The sequence below is a fragment of the Aphelocoma coerulescens genome, chromosome 2, assembly GCF_041296385.1.
Source record: "Aphelocoma coerulescens isolate FSJ_1873_10779 chromosome 2, UR_Acoe_1.0, whole genome shotgun sequence".
In the NCBI taxonomy this organism is placed as follows: Eukaryota; Metazoa; Chordata; class Aves; order Passeriformes; family Corvidae; genus Aphelocoma; species Aphelocoma coerulescens.
This window is the reverse complement of record NC_091015.1, coordinates 50,527,047-50,549,212: the sequence shown is the minus strand read 5'-3', so window position 1 is coordinate 50,549,212 and position 22,166 is coordinate 50,527,047. Positions and strand designations below refer to the sequence as shown.

At 38.3% G+C, this 22,166-nt stretch overlaps 1 protein-coding gene across 1 annotated transcript in view; it reads left to right on the top strand.

Annotated features, from left to right (window-relative positions):
• OSBPL10 (oxysterol binding protein like 10) overlaps positions 1-22,166 on the top strand; it is a 112,916-nt gene that overhangs the window by 42,710 nt on the left and 48,040 nt on the right. The window contains exons 4-5 of the mRNA XM_069007381.1: positions 1,662-1,853; positions 21,940-22,150. Coding sequence (XP_068863482.1) covers positions 1,662-1,853; positions 21,940-22,150 — 403 coding nt within the window. The remainder of the gene's footprint in view (positions 1-1,661; positions 1,854-21,939; positions 22,151-22,166) is intronic.

Here is a 22,166-nt window from a genome sequence, read left to right as displayed (position 1 = left end):
TCAAGTGGAAGATGAATTATAAACCTGGCAACCTTCTGTGCCCTTCTGACAAATTACACCTCGTGCTGCTTTTTTGCCTTAGAGTCAAATCCAGTTTTAATGCAATTGTGATTTATCAGCCAGGGTGGATAATTTTTGAACAGATGCTTATTATTGGTAATCTTATTGGCCATGGTAGCAAAGAATATATTCATTTCAAAAACAGTCAGACCATCATTCTTGGAAGCATTTGTAAATGTTAGGTCTAGACCAATGGAATAATAATTATTTCTATGAGATTAGCAGCTCTTTGCACATGGGCAATGTGATAATCCATTTTTTAAACCTTCAAAAATCTGAAGTCTAGTTTTGTGTGGCGGTGGCAGAGGGATTGTGTTATTTCTTTCCCTCCTTCTCCTTGGTAGTGCCAGATAATCTGCCTTGTCCTTTACAGTCAGTGTGGTGGTAACATGAGGCCTGACTATTTCCAGTGCTAGTTGGAACCTGTCCACCTTGGTTTGAAGTATTTTAATGAAATTACCACAGAATTGCCAAAAGTGACCTGTAAGGTATAAGAAGAGAGATTATACCTGAGGAATACTACTGTGCACTCACCAGCAGGCTCAGGAGAAGTATCTCGTGTTGATGGTGACTGTCTTAACAATGCTGTAGGTTGCCATTGTTATTTGTGCAGGGTTTGTAGGAGAGGTGAAAAAGTGTTTTACCCATGGGGCTGTGTATTTACTTCACTGTCTTAAAGTGCTACTAAATGTTACTCTCTGAATTGGTTTGTGTTTCATGAGGTAAAAGTTACTCTGTTTTAACCTTACAGATGCAATCAACAGTTCAAATAGAAGGGAAAAGCTTTTTTATATTGCACTTTTATATATAATGTCCCATGGTGCTCTGGTGCTCATCTGAGCTTGATTGAGAATTGGTGTCCTGTATTCCTCCAGGATGATTTGTGTTTGAGGTCTGCAGAGAACAAACTGAGATAGCAACACTGACAGACGGTCAGATAAAAACAGAAGTTCTTTAGCATCCTGACTGATTTTATAGGTTGTATGTTAGAAGTATTCATACTGCAGACACTGTTGGAGATTTATTTCTGGCCTTTTTTGTATATTGGGTTTATCACAAGCTTATTCCAAAACGTGTTGATTTCTTTTTGTCTTTTATCTTAATGTTCAATTGGTGTATGGATTGGCCTTGCCAAAATTGCATCTGATGTTGAAAACAATACTACACTGCTTCAGAAGTTCATCGAATGAAAGCATTAAGATTTTTTTCTTCCTTGCTGTTCACACCAGTTTGGTGAATTGTAGGTCAATGGTTTCATAAAAAAGATTTGTGTTGGCATTGTTGTTACTCTGTCTGCAAAATCCTTCCTAAGCTTTCCTAAAAAGTAGGATTGTAAGAACTAAGCAGCATGTTATTATGTAAGAATTTGTGAAGATTTTTGCAAAGGCCAGTTTCAGGCAAGCCAAGAAACAAAGGCAATAGCTCTAATATTTCCAAGAACATCTCTGCTGAGCAATGCATATGGTTCAGAAGGAATAAATCAGTTACACCTCCAGATTTAGGTTTGTGGAGAAAGTTGAACAATACAAATGTATAGCCTGAATTGTAAATTATTACTTATGTAAAGGTTGCTAATACAGCAATCCTGTTGCTTGTTCTAGAGCATCTCATCCTCACGAAGTAGAAGTTCATCTCTGCTGCCGCCTGGGACAGTTAATTCTGCATCTCCAAGTGGCCAGAAACACATGAATCAAAGCGGGCCAACTGTTGTAACCATCACACATCACAAATCACCTGCAGCTGCTCGAAGAGTGAAGAGCCAGCGATCTGGTCAACTCCATGAAGTCAGAGAGGTAAGAGAGAAACATGTGCTGTTTTGCTGTAACTTGGAAGTGCTTACTTTGCTTTAGAATAAGCAATCGAGTCTGACAAGTTAAAGATTTTCTTTGTTTCCTACTTTATGACTGCTTTGTTTTGATCCCCTTGCTGAGCAAGAGGTGGGCTTTAGTTCTGGTTCAGCTTCAGGTCAAGTGTATACTGATATTTTTATGCTGATGTTAAAATTGGTGTGTGCACATGCTTAAAAAATGAATTAGATTGGCTACAGCTCCCAGACTTTGCAGTGGTGTTTCATTACTGGGGAAAAATCTCTTTGAAGCTGTGTGCAGCAAAACCTTTCCGATTGGAAAGTGGGCCCTGAAACATTTAAATATAGCTGGAAAAAACTTCTTGAATAAGTCTGATGAATGTGTGAATGGAGGCATTGCTCCCCACACTCAGCAGTTTGTTGCTGTACTGCTGTAGTCTTGCCTTTATGTCAAGTTTGTATTACTGGCCTTGCAATGGAAAAATGGTTTGTGTGTATCAAAGGCATGAAAACCAAGGAAGAAAGCATGTTTCTTTTAAAGCCTGTTTGTACCAGTGTTTAGAAGTTTAACTTGTACTGATTTAAGTCTGTCTTCCAGACAACAAAAATAGTACTGAGCTTTAAGCTTAAATAGTATGGCAGATTTTCACAGAACACACTTTCATCTTTCATCCCTTATTATGTTTTGGTTTGTCTTTCATGTTAAGAATTTGAATAAATTCTTGGGATGTGCTCTCAGTGAAGGCTTAAATTGCACATCCTGATGAAGAATGCTTGTTTTTATTCTAGTTAACATTAAAAATGAAGAGCTCACTGTCTGTCACCCACATTTTCTTTACATTATAGAAAACACATATCTGTTTGTTTTTTACAAAAATATCCTGTCTTTGTCTACCAATCATCTCCCCCGAGTTGTTTCTAGTGTACTAAATGTATTTGCTCTCATAGGTTGAATTCAGAGTGCACTTTAAACCTATTAATAAAATCAACAGTGGGAGCTGTTGCAGTTCTATCAAATGAAGCCGAGTAAGGCTGAAAGCAATTTAAAAGAGAGTATTAGTGTATGTGCTGGTCACAGTAAGTTGGGAAGGGAAAATGCCTTGCAAAGAACTACACTTGGAAGAAATAAATACTAACCTATAGAAAAACAATGAGTAAGAGGTCAGGTATCATCCCTGCAGAAAAGGCCAGTGAATTGCTGACTCAGTTGTTTGCAATGTGATTCCAAAACAGATAACTATTACAGGACTTCAATCTGTAATGATGGAAGGTAATGATTTTGTTCTGTTTGATGTGAGTGGTACCTCAGCTGCAGCACCAGTTCGTTTTAGAGGGCTGCAGTAATAATGCAAAAAACCCCTTAGATATTGAAGATACAGTAACAGTTAGAAGAAGTGAGTGCTTTTCAGGGAGGGAAAATGGTTCTGAGATAAATGATGCATAAGCAAATTTTATAAGGCAATATGTGAAGTTTACCTTTTTTATGTACTGGATATTTTGTGTGTGTGTGTGCTGCTTCTTAAAGAAGAGCATAACAGTGGAGAAATTGGACTTTCTGCCCTCTATCCCAGTCTTGTGTAAAAAGTGGCTGCTTGACTGGTGTTGTTTCCATCTTGTGAAAGGATAAGTCTGTTTTTTCCAGGTTAAGAAAGCAGATTCTTTTTCAACAGCATACTCTGTGCATGTCCTTCTTCCCCTTTTTCCAGAGTGAATCCAATAGAATTTGAGTATATGATACCTGTGTTTTCAGGGAGTATCCTTGTTCCGTATATGAGTCAATGGGTGATTGTTAGATCCATCCTCCCTTGTTAACTTTATCAGTAAAGAGGTACCTCCAGAGCTCTTCACAAAAGTGTTAAATCTGTTTGCTTAAATCTGTTCTAATCCTGTTTTGTAATCTTTTGAAACAATGAAAAATAGGAGTTAAAAGTACAGTAAGAGAAAGTTAATCCCTTCCTCAACACCCAAATCTTTGCTGTTTATTTGAAAGTTGTTTGGTATGATTTGGATGAAGGGAAGAGACTGCAAAAGGATTATAGATCAATATTGGTGTTCCCCTTATTGAATGATGTCATTGAAGCTTTGACATGCAAAAAAGTTTTTTTTAAATTGTTCTGTAAATAGGACTGCATTAGCTAATTTTACACCTTACAAAATACAGTAGTTGAGTCAATGAAAAAAGCTGATCTGCTGCTGGAAAATGAGAGGAAGCATGTGTGTTTTAAATTTCACAACAATGTTGTGGTATGGTAATGCTGCATATGAGATCTTTGAAAAGCAGTAATGCTGCAAAAAGGGGCATCCTTCCCTTGGGACATGTGGTCTTTGCTAGCGTGCACAGTGTTTCCGAGAAAGTGTTGAACTTGAAATTGGTACTCAATTCTGAACTCTCTTGGTCTGGCCATATTATTTGTAGAGAAGTGAAGTGTCTCTCCATGTTGCAAAAATATACTCCTATATTTTATATAATGCAAGATGTTTGGTAATACTTGATTGGTTTTTTTTCCTCTCTTTTGACTTCATAGTAAGAGTAGACACATTGTTTCCTTCTGTGGTTTGTTCTGGCTGATTTAGTTTTATTTTTAACCCATAGCAAATTTTAGCATGAAACTAATTGTAGCAAAGAGGTCTATTTAGCACCTAACTGACATGCAAAATTGTATAAATGTAGTAAATACAACTGTCTAGGTCTGCAAAATGACACATGTAATAAATGTTTCTGTTGTAAAATTAGAATTTCACCTTTTTTCCAAATTTTGATAAGTTAAAATTGAGCATGAGTATGGAGCTTCTGACTGCTATTAAAAATTTATGTTTTAATACTTGACCTACTTCTGTATAGCGCTGAATAGAAAAGGAACTCAGGCGCATTACTATTCATCATAATGTAATTTTTTCTGCTGTTTAATACTGTTGTCTTAAATCAGATTTTTGCTTTTATTAATTTGGTGTTAATAGTCCAGTCTACACTGATTTATGGGATGTTACATCAAAACTAAGCTTAACCATTACTTTGTGAGAAATGATCTGCAGTGTGTTGCACTTTTTGCAGAATTATTGGAGATCCTACCTCTTTATTTGGACCATAACTTAGCATTAAAGGAGTACTTTGAGCTAATTTTTTAGTAAGTGATTTTATGGTAACCTAAGTCTCCGTGGTCTTCAAATTTAATTCTGTTTTTAGAACTGTGGATATTATTATCCTCTTAGAAATTTATTATAAGAGTTAAGCTTTCAGATTTCTTTGCTGTAGGTGGTTAAAATCAACTGGAAGGTTAAGCCAAGTGGCCACATCACCCTTCATATTAAATTTTAGCTGTCACTGAACTAAATAATAGTGACAGAATGGTCAGAATGGTGTTTATGTTGGCTGAGAGTGTCTGACTCTTGTACAATCTCTGGCAGTGTTACCATTGTTGTTAAAGAACCAAGTGTGTGAAGATTTTGTAGTAATTTATATTAATTATTTACAGACATTTAGAGAAATTAAACTATAGTCCAGAGAAATATTTCTTCCCACAATTTAAAAAATTCAATGAAGGATTTTCTGATCCCTTTGAAATGTGGTGTTTGTTACAACTTTTGATACCCTGACTAGTCATCTGCATGGGTTTCTGAACATTTGGTACAGTGAGATCCAGATTTCACAGGGCCTCTACCAGTGTGACATCTCTTTTATGTGCCACTGGGCAGTCCCAGAACTTGGAAAGGATTGCTTTTTGGTAAGATGACAGTCCTACTGCTTCTTGCATGTCCTTTTCCATATATAAACACTGTTACCATTTGATTCCTGCAGGAATTATGCAGCTAAGTGGTAGTTCTTTGCTTCCTCCCTTACAGTATCAGGAAATCTAGGACTTACACCTAGGGCTTCATGGAGTGAGTTTTACCAGCAGTTTTGTGAGGCTGCAGTTGTCCAATTTTATGTGGTTACTAGGAGAAGGAGATGATTCTAAAACACTTCTGAGGATTTTTCAAGTGAGAAGTGAATGTCTTCAGGTCACTGTAATATTTGGATAGCAAAATTAGGAGCTGTGACTAGCTACTGTTAGCAAAAACGGATGGTGTTGTCCGTGGAGAAGTGTTTGTTGTGTCACAGAATTATAGCACTGCACAGGCAGCGTTGTAGGTGAAAGAGGAGATGCAGTGCTTAAACCACATGGGGAAACATTCAGACTTGCAGGACTTCCATGCATGTGAACTTTATGTGAAGACATAACACTAAGCTGTGTGTTGATGTTAAAGCTTTGTAGTCAGTGTTCATGCTGGTAGTGGGGGAAGTCTTGATGGTTTTTGACCTATGCCAAATTTTACTTTGCAGCTTTGAAAAAGTCAAGTTCTGCTTTTTATTTCACTTTTTTTGTCCTCCTTTCATTTCTCTGAAAGTGTGTACATGGAAAGGTCAACGGATAAGGTCTAATGTGAGTCCTAGCAAAAAGAATGCTGTAGCTCTAGATCTTTGGCATACTATTGAGGTTCTGTGAGGTTGTGCAATAAGGGTGCATGAAAAAAATTCAGCTCCTTGAGCAGGACGTCATGCTTATTTTAAAGTATGCACAAAGAACATTTAAAAATCCTGTTAACATTTTAAGTGTTTTTGACAGTATGTGCCTAATTTTGTGTAAAATTACTTTGTGTAAGTGGGGAGAAATGCTATATACTAGATCATTGCTTTCACTGGCGGTTCTCACCTTGGTTTTGGAGTGCAGGAAGATGAGAGCTAGCTTTGTAACAAAGATGACCATTACGTTTGCATGAGTTATAAATCAAATATTTGCTTTTAGGAGATGAAAGTGATCTCATGTTCACCCAAGATATGGAGGTAGGATGGGGTGCTAAACTGTGCTAACTTCAGTCTTTCTGGCCTGGTAATGTGGGTGCTTTATCAGGGGGAGAGCTGATAACTGTGGAGTGCAGCTGCAATAGCACTGCTGAAGTCTGTGTTGCTGTGCTTTTGTTAGTCAGGTATAAAACTAGTTAACTAATATCATGCCCATTTTTCTTTCTAAACATGTTTTAGTATAAAAGGTAGCTTTTTGATGTTTTCTTCATGGCAGTTCGTGGTTGATCCTTTTAACTAGAGTCTTCCTGCATTTCCGAATTAGTGTAGTAAATACACTCTAGAGAGATTTCATAGTTGGACTGACCAGGGCATTTCATCTCTCATAGATACTGCAGGAGGTGTTTGTTTTGAAATACAAGTATCCTGTTTTCTGTTCATTTGAGGAAATAATACGGTGGTACAGTGAGTGGCAATTTTGGAAAAGGGAGGGAAAGAACACAGAGGAGTAGCCTTTGTTAGTTATAACTCTCCATTTTTTCCTGGACTTGTATTTAAAATATCTTCCTGCACCCCCCCCCACTATACCTAATAAATTAGTAAAGGCTTATCCTATTGATCATCTTTCATCAAGTGTATCATATCATATACAAGATAAGTAGTGTTTAACAATAGGTGCTGAATGGATTATGCTTTAAGTATGGAGGCTAGTTGGAAAATGAGGTATGTTACCGAAGTGGTTACATCCTCATAACATTGCATCTATACTTTGTATGTATTGTAGGTATTACACTTCCATTTGTCTGCAATCTCACTGTCAGAAGTTTTTCATTTTAATTATCTGGGTGTGAAAAACAGGGAAGAATGTCTCCACTCTAAAGCAGGTAATGTGAAAGTGCTTGGAAAAAACTCAAACCAAAACCAGCTGTTTCTCAGAAAGCAATGGATACTTCTTGGCTTGAAGAAAAGTGAAGCAGAAGAAAAGACAGCAGAAAACCTTTGTGTGAGTTTCGTGTCCATTGAAGTCAACACTAAAAGTGAATGAGGCCTTAAGCCTTAATTCATTAGTTGATATTTATTTGGCACAGAACATGGTAGTAGTGTAAGTTATACTACAGCTACTACTATTTAACTGTGCTTAGGCATGCTTTTTGAATTGAGAAGTGTTGTAATACAAATTCGTGTTACAGCTATATTTAACAGCTCAGTTGCCCCTGAGCTCACTTATACTGAAAGGGTTGCTCCCAGCTGGGTTTTAAACAGGAGCCATTATCATTTGTTTAGAGGCATTAAATCTATAACAGTATAAACCAGTTTCAAACCTAACATGAGGTCTAAAAGGGGCAGCTGCAGGTGTTACCTCTGCACTTTCTTCTGAATTGGTGCTGGCCTCAGTTCTAGAAACATGTGATCCTTGTACAGTATGAAAATACCATTGTGAGCACACAGAAATGTTCTTCTGGCTATACAGCAATGTTTGTGTGATTGCCTGCCCTTCATCTCCCTATACAGAAAACCAGGACTGAGAGCATGTAGAACAGATGCAGTTATTTGGTGCCTTCTGTGGCAGTTTCTTTGGAGGCTGTTTGACTTGTCTATAGATTTCTCATCTCCTGTATCTGCTTATTCTATCTCAAGTTAGTGCTGCTAAGAGCAATAGAAACATGTCTCCTTGGGGAGTAAATGGGATGCTTAAATCTCTGACAGTGTCAGTCTAGTACCTCCTGGAGTAGTAAATGTACATGTGCTTATAAAAATTATTCTGTTAGTAGCATTAACTGTCTTACTTTGGGCATGAGGAGATGGAAATTATTCTAATACTATAAACCAATTGTTATTATTACATAAACATGAGCTGAATACTTCTCTGATCTTTGAACCTTTACCTCGTGTTTGCAGTATGTTTGAGGTCACTAAGAGTGCATTGAAGTAGCATCTTCCTGACCTACACTTTGTTCTGTGCATTTGATTTTGTATTCATATGAAGGTTGAGTCATCCTGGGTTTCAGATACCCAGGCAGGGAGAATTAAGGTTGCTATGGGAATCATAGAGCAAATGTTCTACTAAAATTACACTGTTTGTCCATACGGGTTATGTCAAGAGTGAACCTGGCTCATTATTTCTGATATTTCCCCCTACTGCCCCCGCCCCCCCCCCGCCCAAACCTGAAAAATATGAGTAGTGCAAATATGGCTTCTTTTCATGATTTCTTTTCAGCCTGTAGTTGAACAGTAATTGAGCATGTGCAAAGATGATAATTTTCCATCATTTAATAAATGGCAATTTATAAATTAGGGATAATACAGTATGTATGATAACTGCATTCAGAGATTGCTGCAGCATTCATTTTCTTAAGCAATTGCAGAGAAGCCAAAATTATTCTTTACAGTTATTAAAACATTTAATTGCATTTCAAGTAAATGGTAGGTTCCCAAGGGATCTTGAGAGAAGTCACATTTGAAGGGAATTCAGTCTCCAGTTTCTGTGTGCCTTCAAAACTGCCACTTAATTCTGCTGTACGTACAAAATTCAACTGGTCTATGTGCATGTGTAAAACAGCATCGCATATCATACACATACCTGCATTTTTGGAAAACTGCAGGGCTGTTTTCTTTCACAATTATAGCACAAATACTGCACTAGTTTAAAATCAAAGTTCTCAGTTTGAAAATGAAGCTTTAAAGAAAACATACCTCAGTAAATCTTTCCTCAGATTAGGGTATCACATCTCATGGTCTTGTTTCCAGTGCAGGTTTCTGGGTGGCTGGCTGGTGCAGCAGTGATTTTCACAGCAAACCCTGAACAAGGGTGACAAGGGCCACCTTCTGCAACTCTGTTTGTAATGCAAATTACTGCTTCCAAGATACACAGGCCATTTTGTTAACCCACACTTACATGCTATTTTTATTAAATTAAGTAGAAGATATTTTTGAATGTTCTCAGTGGTAATAGATGACAATGTAATATTAGGTGGCTGGCCAAGTTTCAGATATTAAGTACAGAAGGTACTTACGTAAATGCTCTCAAGGAGAAAGTAACCATAGAAATGGCTCATATATTTTAAGCATACCATTAAGTTTACATTATTATACACTTTTATTGAGGGCTTACTATAATCTTCAGCTCCTTGTGTAACACCTAAAGTACTGAATGCTAAGCTAAGAAACACAGGGAACATTTTGAGTTTACAACAAATGTGAATAGTAAGCACTGTAGCTCTTAGTTACTTAAAGACCTGATCTCTAACAGCTTTTGCTGCATGTTCTTATTGTAGTGCTTGTATTGCAGGTGTTGAATGCTTTGGAAACTGTGCTACATAGGTGCTTTTCAGCAGCTGCTTATTGGTTGCAATTCTGATTTCTGACAATATGCTTTAAAAAATGGTTAATAAGACAATGGCTAGCAACATCTCATCCAGCAAGCAAACCAGAACTACATCTGCCCAAATCTGACTAATATGCCTTAAAGTAGCATTGTATTATAGGTACTAGATACACGGCTGTCACTGATGAATTATTTTTAATTTTTATTATGGTTCATTCGTCTCTTCCCTTTGCCACTTTCTAGGAAGCACAGTCATATGTTCTTGCACATACTTCTTCGTGTGTTTTTCTGGTGGTATCTACTGTGTTCTGGGATAACTGCTACAGGTTTTCTCCTAAAACCCCAGTTATCCAATTGCAGTTTTATTGATAGGTCTAGGCTGACAGACACAAAACAGATGGATTTGTGGAAAAGTTGCTATATAAGGGTGCTTTAGCCTTACAGCGTGTCAGAAGTCAGGTACTCAAAATTATGGTAGTGTATGGTGAATCACTTCAGTGCGGTGAAGTTAATGATGTCAACTTAAACCAGTTGACAGTCAGCTTTTGTACATGGGGAGAAGTCAAAGGGATGGATTAGGAATGCTTTGTCGCAGCCTACGGAGGTGCACTTTATGGAAGACTCAGGAGTGGCAAGGTTAGATAGCCTTGATATGGACAGCTCACTGACTTCTCAGAAAACGTGAAGTGAATTGACTGTAAGATGGGGAAATAATATCTGTGCACATCTCAGAGTTTTTTAAATGACGGAAACAAAAGTCAGTTTTATGCTTGGACACTACAAGTTAGGTGGCTAACTGAGGGAAAGGGGTGAAAGGATCTATAAGCAGTCTTGGGAAAGGGAAGAAGCACTGGGACTGTCCATCAGAAGTTTGTCTACTGTATGGCATATTGGACTTCTCTGAGTGGCAGTATGTGTGTTTATATATTCCCAGCTAGAACGGAACAATAATAAAAATTTAAAAAGTTTACCAAGTTACTTTTTCCAGCACCATATGTTCTGACAGAAACCTCCGCATCCTTGAAGCTACTCATGCTGAAGTGTGTAATTTATGTTCAATGTGGCCTTTTCTCTTCTGAAGACTATTTCACTCAAAGTCCAAACCTCACTTTTTATCAATTGTGCCCTATATTGCAGTAAACTGATAGAATTTTCCTGTGATTGCCAATGTTGACTTAATGGCTAGCAGCAACATTTTAGGAGCCCTTTGGAATACTTGAAATTCACAAATGAGCCTAAATTCCTGATAATCAAAATATGCTTTCCAGCTCAGGACTATAGCTGTTAGCTTCAGCAAAGTGATCCTTCTGAAGTGTAAGAAAAACTGCTACTCAGAAAAGCCCACAGAATAACATCTGCTTATGAGTAACATTTAATGACTAAAAATAATGACTTTGTGAGGTAATTTTTATAGTAAAATTGCATAAGAATAATTTCCAACAAAGTGCTTTTTATAAACTGCTCTCAATACTGCATTCTGTGGTTTAAAATAGAACATAAATAGTGTGCTTCCTGCTTGGCTAGATGGCAGCCAGTTGCCATGCAAGATTTACTTGAATTTGTGGACTTGTCTTTCTGCTTGTCTAATTTTTTGGTTCTGGATCACTGAAAGCATGTGAGGTGGGGGAAACAACATTGGGAACTGCTTTTTCTCTTCCCTGTGATTTTTCCTCAAGATCCCAACACTCTGCTCTACTTGAGTTGTGTTTGCCAGTAAATGCTAAGTCTCAATAGGTGGCTCTTAGTAGGCTGTGGTTAATAGAAACTCCTCAAGAAAAGGGAGCACAGTGAGGAAACACAGCATTTACTAGTTGTTTTTGTGCAAAATGTTGTGTGTTACCTGGATACATGGAGTGTTCACAGGGAGCTGTAACACAACAGGCGAAAGAGGAAACCTGCCATGTGTCCTGCAACAGGCCCTGATTCCCAGACACCTCCCTCCAGAGGCAAAGTGACCAGTGCTAGGTTGATAATTTTGGAGAAAAATAGCTTACTCACTCTGATTTTTAGGAAAATGTAGTGCTCATTGATACGATTTGTCTGAATCACATACTTTCACTTGCATATTTATTATGGCAACCAGCTCTTTCTAAAAAGATTTCACTTCTCACCTAAAGACTTGTGGAGTAGCTCCATTAAACACTCTTAGACAGCTGACACTGTGAGAGGAATTTTTTTTATCTCTAGTGTTTTAGTACTTTGGCTTGTTTGTAAATCTTCCACAGGGAAAAAAAACATGAAGCTGGTGTTGTTTTGTGAGGGAGAAGTATTCTCTTTCAGATTTAAGCAGCAAGAAGGTATTCTCAGGATAATTAAAATTTTTTGGGAGGATGATAGGAAAAGCTTCCCTCCCCTCCCACTTTTTCCCCCACCTATATAATATGAAGCCACTCAAGGAAAGCTGAATATATACATCAGAGTATTGATTAAGACTCAAATCATCCTCTAGAAAATCCAAGATTGTCTGTCTACTTAAATATTCTCTGGCAAAATCTGAACTTTTTGTCCTAGTCTGTCTGCATGGACACCAGATCTTTTCCTCACCCCTGCCCTCAGTTGCCTTTCTGTCATTCAGAAGCTCATTTCTCAGGTGAGGAGGACGGATTGACTACAGAAAGCATGCATTTAACCTTGTCTGGGGTTGTCATAAGGGAATGTGGTAAGGAGGTAGCAAAGGGAAGCATCTGATTTGTTTTGGCCTGAAGTAGGTGGGCTGTTTTGTTGAGTTTTCTGGAGGCTTTCTCAGGGATCCTGCCAGAACTGCTTCAATCCTCTTTACTAACCATATGTATTACAAGGACTGTGAAACTCTCTCTGGGGTCTTTCTGTTTCCCTGATGTAAGAAGCAGACTTCTTTAGAAACTCAGAACACTCAGATTATCCTTGGGAGTGTTTTGCATCCAAATAAAGTGTCTTCATGAAGTCCCAGAGATCACTGACAATTACAGATACCATATACATTCTTTGGTGTTCGGAGATAGATCTGTTACACATATCCTGTCTTTCATTCTTCTGAGAAGAGAGATGCTTTTGTAAAACAGCTAGTTAGGTCAGCTCCCCTTCTTACTGAGCTTCTACCTATTTTAAAGAGAGGAAGGGAGGAGTGTCCTCTCATATACCTGAGCTGCACCAGACTGAGAATTTCTTGGCAAGGTAGATTAATTTTCTTCCTCTGCTACTGCAAGGAATGTTTAAGGCTTCCAGGCTATTCAGCAAAAAAGACTTGTATCCCCTTTTTCCTGTCTCCCCCAAATCTGGCAACTTTATGGACTAAAGCACAATAGCATGCAGACCTACAAAATACAAAGTCTTAGTATTGTAGCTGTGCAACTAATAGCAAGAGAGCTTGCAGGTGTGATTAATAAGCTATTGGATAGTAGGCCAAATGGAAGATGTCTGTAGTTCATCAAATGATTAATGAATGTTGTCTTAACAAAATAGAATTATATTATGTTGTAAGGATATACAGCAAGTCTCCAAGTTACAGAATTTGAAGATATAAAATAGGGATTGAATATGTAAAGAATGGAGCATAGTTTCACGTTTAGTATATGAAGAAATTAACTAGCCAATTCAAAATGTTCATGACAGAAGTAGGTAAATAAGAGCTGCTCACTGGAGAGTAAACCCTGGGCTGAGGTCTGTGGAGAGCTCATAGCCCCAGGAGGTGCTGATGGTGACCAGTTCGAGAGCAGCAGATTGGTGAAAGTAGCTAAGAACAGGAAACAATTGAGGCAGCCTGCCTCCTCCACTCCCTGTTTTTCTGGTTGTCTTAGACTTGGCTTTTAGACTCAGTCCTGATGACATTTGGTGTGTGTTCTGTAAGGTTTTCCTCACAAGGAACCACCCTGTGGAGCACATGGGGAGGAGTCTGAGCATGAAAAGCCAAAACAAAACCCCAAAGGAAATAATGTTTTGTTCGGTGAGACAATGAAGATAAGTAGCAACTGACTTTTCAGTTTTTTCCGTAACAGAGATTATGTGGGTTCCTGGTTAGGGAAAAGACAACAAAATAAAAGATGGGGTGGAGAGAGCTTATTTTCATTCTCCTTCGAGGGAAAAAAATGAATTGTGAAAGCAGAGGCAAGGACTGAAGAAGAAATGTGCCCTGGTGATTAGCTTCCATCCTGACTGACAGAGGTGATAGTTCTGTTCATGCCATCACTTTTTGTGTCTCTGTCTGCAAATTACGTGCCAAATGAAAATTAACTTGCTCCTTTGAAGCTTTGTTGATAGGATGTATGTGTCTAAGCCTTAATAACTATTATATAACAAGTCATTCCAATTTTATCATTCATTGTTTGCTTCATTAAAATAATTGAGGTCAAGCTGGCTGCTGTCCTGAGGTGATGATAATGGAGAATTCCGTGCTTATTCCCGGTAATGGGAGGGAAGCAGTAATCAGGAAAGGACAGCTGATACGGGTGTCATTATCTGGTTTCATCTTTCCAAGACATTTTCAGAGTATCTCACTTGGTGTTGTAGGATCCTTCCTTAAAACATTTTTTGTCATTAACATAGCAATGTTCACAGAGGCTGCTGTGGGTCTTAACCCAGATTGAAGCTTTGTGGGTAGAATTCTTTCCTGTTTACAGTTCAAGGAGGTTCTTTTTGGTCCGAAGGTCAGGTTTTATTGCAAGCAAAGTGTACAGATAAGTTACCTGTGGTCATCTGGTCTTGGGCGTGTTTCTACACTAGACACGTTAAGAGCTGAAGTGCAAAATCATCTTGATAAGAGATTTATGTTAGCTATTGGAGTACTTCCAGCAGCAAGCTCTGTTCTTACTTATTTCACCTTAGTTATAAATTAAGCTGTAATTTTGTCTTCCTTGCTTGCATGCTATAGCTGTAATCCCATTTAAAGATCTGTTATGTGACTTCACTGAAGAAAAGAGTGAAGTCTGTAAATCCTCGTCAGAAAATTTCTTTTGTCAAGTAGTAAGATGCACACAACAAGTGGCCTTGAGTAGTCTGAGCACTCTTTTCCAGTAGTTAAGTCATGGCAAAAGTTCACTTCCTCTGCAGTGGTTATGCTTAACTCAAAACAACAGAGCATTAAATTTGGAAAAAAAAAAATCACTTTTACTGCGTTTGTAGAAGTTACCTTCATTTGTCAGACATCTGGATTGGTGAGGTATACTTTCTGAAGTGATGGTTAACGGTATTTACAGTAGTCTTTCTGCATGTGTGTTGATGCTCTTTTCTTTTTCAGAATAAATAGTGGAAAGGGGTCAGGTTTAATGGAAATCCTATGGGATTTGTGAATATGAGCTGTATTGGTAGCTAGTGTCTCCAGTTAGTGACTGGTGTGATTGCTTTAGTGACATTAGAGTTCCAGGTATCAGTATCTTACATTTTGATATATTCCTGATAGATGTATGTGTGTATATATACTCATATGCATATACACATATATTCTACTTATACTGGCTGTCTGTTTTAACTTTTGATTTTTACAATATGACAATTTGTGTTGTTGATGAAATACAGGTCAAGATAGCAAGAGGGATCCTTGCTCAAGGTCAGAATTGATGGCTGTATTAGGTTCATGTGGAAACACAATATATCACGTTTATAATGATTTAGAAGGTTTTTATTTTTTGCGTGCAGACTTTCCTGTTCTTCATCTGCTTTTACTTTTAAGAAAATCCATGTTTTCTATGAAATAAAAGAAAAAAATCCAAACCCCTGTGAAATATGCATGTTTAACAATGGTTAAATGTCCTGACTCATGTATCACTTGTGACTTATTCTAGAGTAGTTTGAAAAGCTTGTCTCACCTCCTGTCCTTTCCCAGTGTTTTCTTAGAAAGTTATTTTTCTGGTACTATTTTCTAAAAAGCAAAAAACTTGTATTTCCAGAAAGTGTCTGTGTGTGTGTTTGTGTGTGTCAGAGAGAGAGAGACTGTGTTTTCATATTACACTTTATTAAGAAAACCCACCCCAAATGAAGCACCAACCAACCAAATCCTGCCAAAAAATAGTGAAGAAGAAAACCGGCTATTTCCCAGTCTTTAAAAGCAGTAAACTTCTCACAAGGACAGCTTGACTTACAGATTTAAGGAAGTGATGCATGTTGCATTTCTCTTATTATTTAAATGTCTAAAGGTTCTTCAACACAACTAGTTACTTTTACAGATGCTCTGTTTTTCGTACAAGCACTTTTTATTGTGTTGTTTATTTCCCCATGTTTTTAATAATGGTTTTCAACTTGCATGCAGTCAATAATGGAAAGGATTGAAAAATAAAAATCACTGCATTAAATCTTTCAGAGGAATTGCCTACAGATAGGTCTGCAGACCACGTGCTGCTGGTGATGGTGCGCAGAGATTACTACCGTAGAGAAAAAGAGTTATTAACTGATGGAGCAGAATGCTTCCTTCATGAATGATTTCTAGCATGTCACAGAGGAACTTGATGATACAGAATTCCTGTGGGTTTTCAGCACTAAAAGAACATTTTCTTTTTTCTCTGGAGTGTTTTGGATTTTTCCTCATGCATGGGTAGGCATATCTTAATACAGACTATAAAAGGACTCAATTGTGTGATCAACACTGTTTAAACTACATTTAAACAACATCTAAACTAAATTTAAGCTAAAATTGAAATTGCTCATATGTGTACCAGATTGTGTCTGGTGCAGTCTGAAGAATCTCCCTTGTGTTTTATATTCTAAAAGAGGGGTAGGATGATCTGAAGTATTTAAATCATTATGTAGAAAGACAGGATTGGTGATGCTACTTATTTTCTTGGATAGCTCCACATGGCCTGGGTGACAAAGGGAGAGTGTCTGCTTGCCCTCTGAGGTAATATGGCTGATGTCATTCTTCCTTTGCTTTGAGGAACCTGAAGTCACTGTCTTGGGAGGTGCCCCTGCGGCAGCTGTGGATTGAGTAGTTTTACAGATGGCATAAAGCTGGTGTGTGGTTTAGGTTGTTGCGAGGCACTGTGTTAATTGGGTGAAATCCTGTAGGAGCAATAATTCTAGAAAGAAAGATATTCTGATAATACACATCTGTCCTAGACAAACAGACTTATGCCTGTTAGTCCTGGAGTCTGGATAACAAAAGTATTTAAAATAAAATGATGTCAGGAAGCAATCATATGCTCTTACATTCAGGTGTGGCTATTCAGTTTTCTTCCTTTGAAGTTTCTGTTTATTTTTGTTGTAGGATGGGAGGAAAAATCTTAAATAAAGATTATTTGTTGTTATACTTAATGATTTGGAATATATCCCTTTCTCTTTCTAGAAACAAATGGAAGCGTTAAATAAATTCAGGTTTTGTAGGATGGTTTTTCTGTGTGGGAAAGATTAGTGTATCATCTGGTATTCTAACAAAATACTGAAGTCCTGTATGTTTTTCTTTTAGCATGGAAAATAGGACTTCAATTTCTCATTATTATTTCCTAAATTAATTTTTAGTAACTAATTTTAGCTTATTTACCGCATGAAAGAATGTTCTTTCATCTTATTATGTCTGAAATAAATTTCTTTGAAACCTAGGGTATCTCATGGCTTTTTTTGCTAATCTTCCACATAACTGCGGAGATAACCCTGAGAATTAGTCGTTTCTACTTACTGTTTGTTTGGATTCTTATCACATAAGTGTTTGTGTCTTACATCGTTTTGGCTATGTGTTCACAACAGGAAGATCCAGGAGGTGCAGTTCCAGCTGTGAAGGAGTAGTTAGCAGTTCCTGTGTCTGGGATTAAGTAGGGAAAGCAATCACACAGGATGTTAAGATCAGTTCTGAAGAGGAGGAAGCCGGCAGCAGCAAAAGCTGTGGATTGTCTGTATTGGAGCAAGTGGTAGGGAGGAGAGGACCTACAGAGGAAAACATCACAGATGTTTCCTGTTGCATTCTGACATTCATGAGAGGGGTCATTGGATGGCAGGTTTCTTTGAGTATAATGTTATTCAGGATGATTGTATTAGCTCTGCATGGCAAGGTTTTTGTTGGAGAAGGGCCACAGATGTAGCTTCTGTGAGAAGCTGCCAGAAGCTTCCTCATGTCCGACAGAGCCAAGGCCAGCTGGCTCCAAGATGGACCTGCAAGCTGGCCGAGCCCAAGCCCATCGGCCGTGGTGGCAGAGCCTCTGTGATAACAGATTTAAGAAGGGGGAAAAAACTGCTGTTCAACAGCAGCCAGAGAAGAGAGGAGTGAGAATATGTGAGAGAAGCAACTGCAGACACCAAGGCTGATGATGAAGGAGAGGAAGGTGGTGCTCCAGGTACTGGAGCAGGGATTTCCCTGCAGCCCGTTGTGAAGCAGGATGTCCCTCTGCAGCCCATGGAGGTCCATGGTGAGCAGAGGTGCACCTGCAGCCCATGGTGGAACCCCTGCCAGAGCAGGTTTGCTGACAGGATTTGTGACCCTGTGCTGGATCAGATGAAGAGAGCAAGGAGGATGGAGTGGAAGAGACAATGTGTCATGAACAGGCTGTAACTCCTCCTAACTGTCCCCCTGTGCTGCTGGGGTGAAGGAGCGAAAGTAGTGAAACTGGGAATGAAGTTAAACCTGGGAAGGGAGGGGTGGGGGAAAAGTAAGATTTGGTTTTATTTTCTCGTTACTTTACTCTGATTGGTACTAATTAAACTAATTTCCTGAGTCAAGTCTGTTTTACCTGTGATGGTAATTGGGTCACCTCCCTGTCCTTATCTTGACCCATGAGCCTTTTGGTTTTCAGCCAGGGAGGGGAAGTGGTGGGCACTGGGTGACCAGCCAAAGTCAACCCACCACAAGAATACAGGCAATACCTGAGAATTTCTGACAGGCTGAAAGGTCTGAATCTCCTTCAAGCTTCAGGAGCAGCTGTTAATAGGGAACACATGTCAGCTGCTTGTTCTCCTGCATCAGGCAGAAGATGGAGAAAGAAGCAAACCATGCATTTGAACTGGTGTCTTCCTAGGACGAGGCTTCTTCTTACTGAACATTTGGCAGTTAAGTTAATGCAGGCCTACTAATGCTAGAAATTGTCACACTTACAATTCCTTTTAATCCATGTAGTCCTGATGGTACTTTCAGGTTTTTTTATTGTACATCTGTTATAAAGTTGTATTTTTGAAGTTTCAGTGCATTTCTGAGAATGTGCAGGTTTTTTGTGATATTATGAGAAGAATATATAGGTGAAGAGGAGGTGTCAAATTCAAAACAAGAGTGGAAAGAGAAATGAGTTGAGATTTGGTGAGGAGATAGGGCAAAAATAGCCTTTGTTGTTGTTACAAGTAAAGAACTACTACTTTGAGCTGTCTGTATTTGCAAATGGGAAGGATGGAGAATTGTAAGGTGCTAAAATAAACCCATGTAAAGGCAAAGTCATTCAAAATTAGGCAGGTTATTTCACTTTGGAAAAGGGAAGTTAAAACTTACCTTTCTCAAAATCAAAGCTTTTCATTCTGATTTTGAAACTAGCTTAGACTGCTCTTAAGTCAAGCATTTTGCCTCTCCTGGGAGAAAGCAAAAACCAGATCCACCAGTAAGAGCATGATGCTATAACTGCATGACTTAGTGGCTCTCCTGTTAAGGGTTAATGTGTTTAATGAATTTTATCTTGTATGGTTTGGTGTTTTTGTGTTAGCTCCTCCTTGATTTACTCTCTGTAGAACAACTACACTTCAGCTCTTCTGAAATCTTTTGTCAAGGTCTTTAAAAAAAATTGGCAAGCATGTAAAAAAAGTTATTTGAATAGTATATGTCATGCCATAGAGTTGATCTGTCACTTTAGAATAGGAGAGGTTCTTCATCTTTGTTCTGGTCATTCAGCACCTTAAACGGTGTGGTTTTGATCAGTGCTTGAGCAGTAAGTGTTCAGCAAGTCCTAATACTTTGAGTCCTACACAGAAGCTGCTGTTCCAGATGTCTTCTGCTGTGTCAGGTTTGTAGAACAGCTACTGGTATCACGACTGTAACATGAAACTAGGTAGCAAGGAAAAGATGAATCAAAAGGCTGCTTTAAAGCTATCTTAGGTCAGCTAGGAAGCAATAGGACTCAGACCAACACCTTGTTGTGGATAAAGCTAGAATAAATAATTGATTTTAATGGAAATTTCTCCTAATCTGGGAAGAATACAGCCTACAAAAGTCTGTAAAGTTTTGGGCTGGGTGATAGCTGCAAACATTCAGTTAATTTTTCAAATGTCTTCTAAGATCCCTGATCAGTTTATCTTATGCTCCTGTCTTATCTGCAAAAGAGTATAGTTGCCCTTAATTAAGGGGGAGGGGAAATTGAAATGTTTGAAGTTCTTTGAGTTTTATTTTTGATTTTATTTTTTATGGAAACAAATCTTGGAATTGTAAGCTTCTTTCCCACCCAAAAAAAAAAAAAAGTAGGAAAACTAGTCATTTGGAAATGAAAATAGAACATTTCTGTCACTGTGAAGTATGAGAATGTCAGGGTTTCAATTTCACACTCTTATGCAGGGTGGGAAAAGGAGAGAAGCAGTTTTCCGTACAATTATATTGGTTAGTCTTCCAGGGAGATGGTCATCTTTTTTCTCCTAGCTGTTTCTTCAGTTTGCCTCCTTGTGCTCTTTCCCTGAAGGAGGAATACTTGCATAAGTGTGTCTGTGGTGTTTCTGCTCTTGTTTACCTTTGAAGCAGCCACCTTGTCTGTGCTGTGGAGCTCAGGTTCACAGTGTGTGACTTCTGAAAGCCGAGCATTGCCTGAGATTTCTGTGGTTGCCTAAAGCTGCGTATTGGAGGGGTCTGTGTCACCTTCTGACAGGTCTTGTTCTCTGTCAGAGGGAATTAAAATTGTCTGTGGCTTTTACTGAAGTTTTGGCCTCTCTTTTAAATGTTGATTATTAAAATGTCATGTTAACCTTCAGCAAGACATTTGGCTAAATTTATGGGATGCAGCAACAGCTTTTTGTGTGATTTTACTCTTTTTTTGCAAGAATGGGTATTTGCATCTCTGAGTTCAGTTTCCTTTCTAGCTTTTCAGTGCACTCAACATATTTTTTCAATCAGTCAATTCACAGTAGCGGAGGAAGGCTGCAGGAAGCTCACAATACTTGAAAATATAATAATGAAAATAAAAAAGTCATGAAGTTCATAATACATTTTTACAGGAGAGCAGCGTGGACAAGTGGGGCTTGAATCTTTGTTTATTATGATGTTTTCAGATATATTTTTCTGAAAGCTTTGGCTACCTCGAGTGTAAACCTGTAAGTTTTTGCAGTAAGTTTTTTGCAAGGTAAGTCTAAGAGGCTTGTCATTAGGTATATCATTTCCTACGGGCTTTAAGAATGGAGAGAGAAATTTTGAACATCTCCTTTTTGTTTTGGCTTTAGAATTTTGAAAGCTTGCCGATTTGCTTAAAGAGCAGCCTGCTCAAATACTGTTTTCACCTGCTATACAAGCACCCCTTTTATCTTCATCTGGATGGCCCAAATCTAGAAAGAGGTTAACTGTCTGCCTGACAGCTGGTGTTCATATTGGATATGAAATAAGTACTCTAAGTTGCTTCCTGTGCTACTGTCTGTAAACTTAAAAATTACTGCATTTTGTAAAAACAGTTCCTTAGTGATGCTTGAGAAATGGATAATGCCCGTTCTTAAATTGTGATTAGATACTTTATTTAGGGAAGGAGGAAGGACAGTGTAACTTCTGAGTGTCTCAGATCACAAAGGCAAGAAAATCTAAGCCTAAGTTAATAACAGAGAAGGAAGTAGAATTTTCATGCTTTTCCTTACAAAGACTTTCAGAAACTATGAGTCACTATTAAACCTACTGTGAACCTACTATTTTAAGAGACTATTTTCTCTAACATAGTCTTGACATTTTTACAGGACTTTGGTAGTCTCAAGCCCTTCGTTTTTGTAGGTGAGTATATGGTATGTTTGGATCAGAACATTAACATCCATTTGTGGTAGTTCTTCACATTTAGTCACTATTTCAATCCATAAGAATTTCACAGCTACATAGTGATATTTCCTATGACAGCAGATGTTTTTGAACCTTTACAGATCATGAGCCAAGCTGAAGGACAACAGAAGAATCTTGTACAAGCCATTGAAGCTCTCCCAAATTCTGGACCCCTTACTGCCTTGGATCAGGACTTGCTACTTTTAAAAGCTACCTCTGCTGCCACCCTGAGCTGCCTTGGAGAATGCCTGAGTCTGCTACAGCAAAGCATGCATCAAGTGGGCCAACAGCATAACAGGACACTGTCATCAGGTGAGCACGAGCTCCC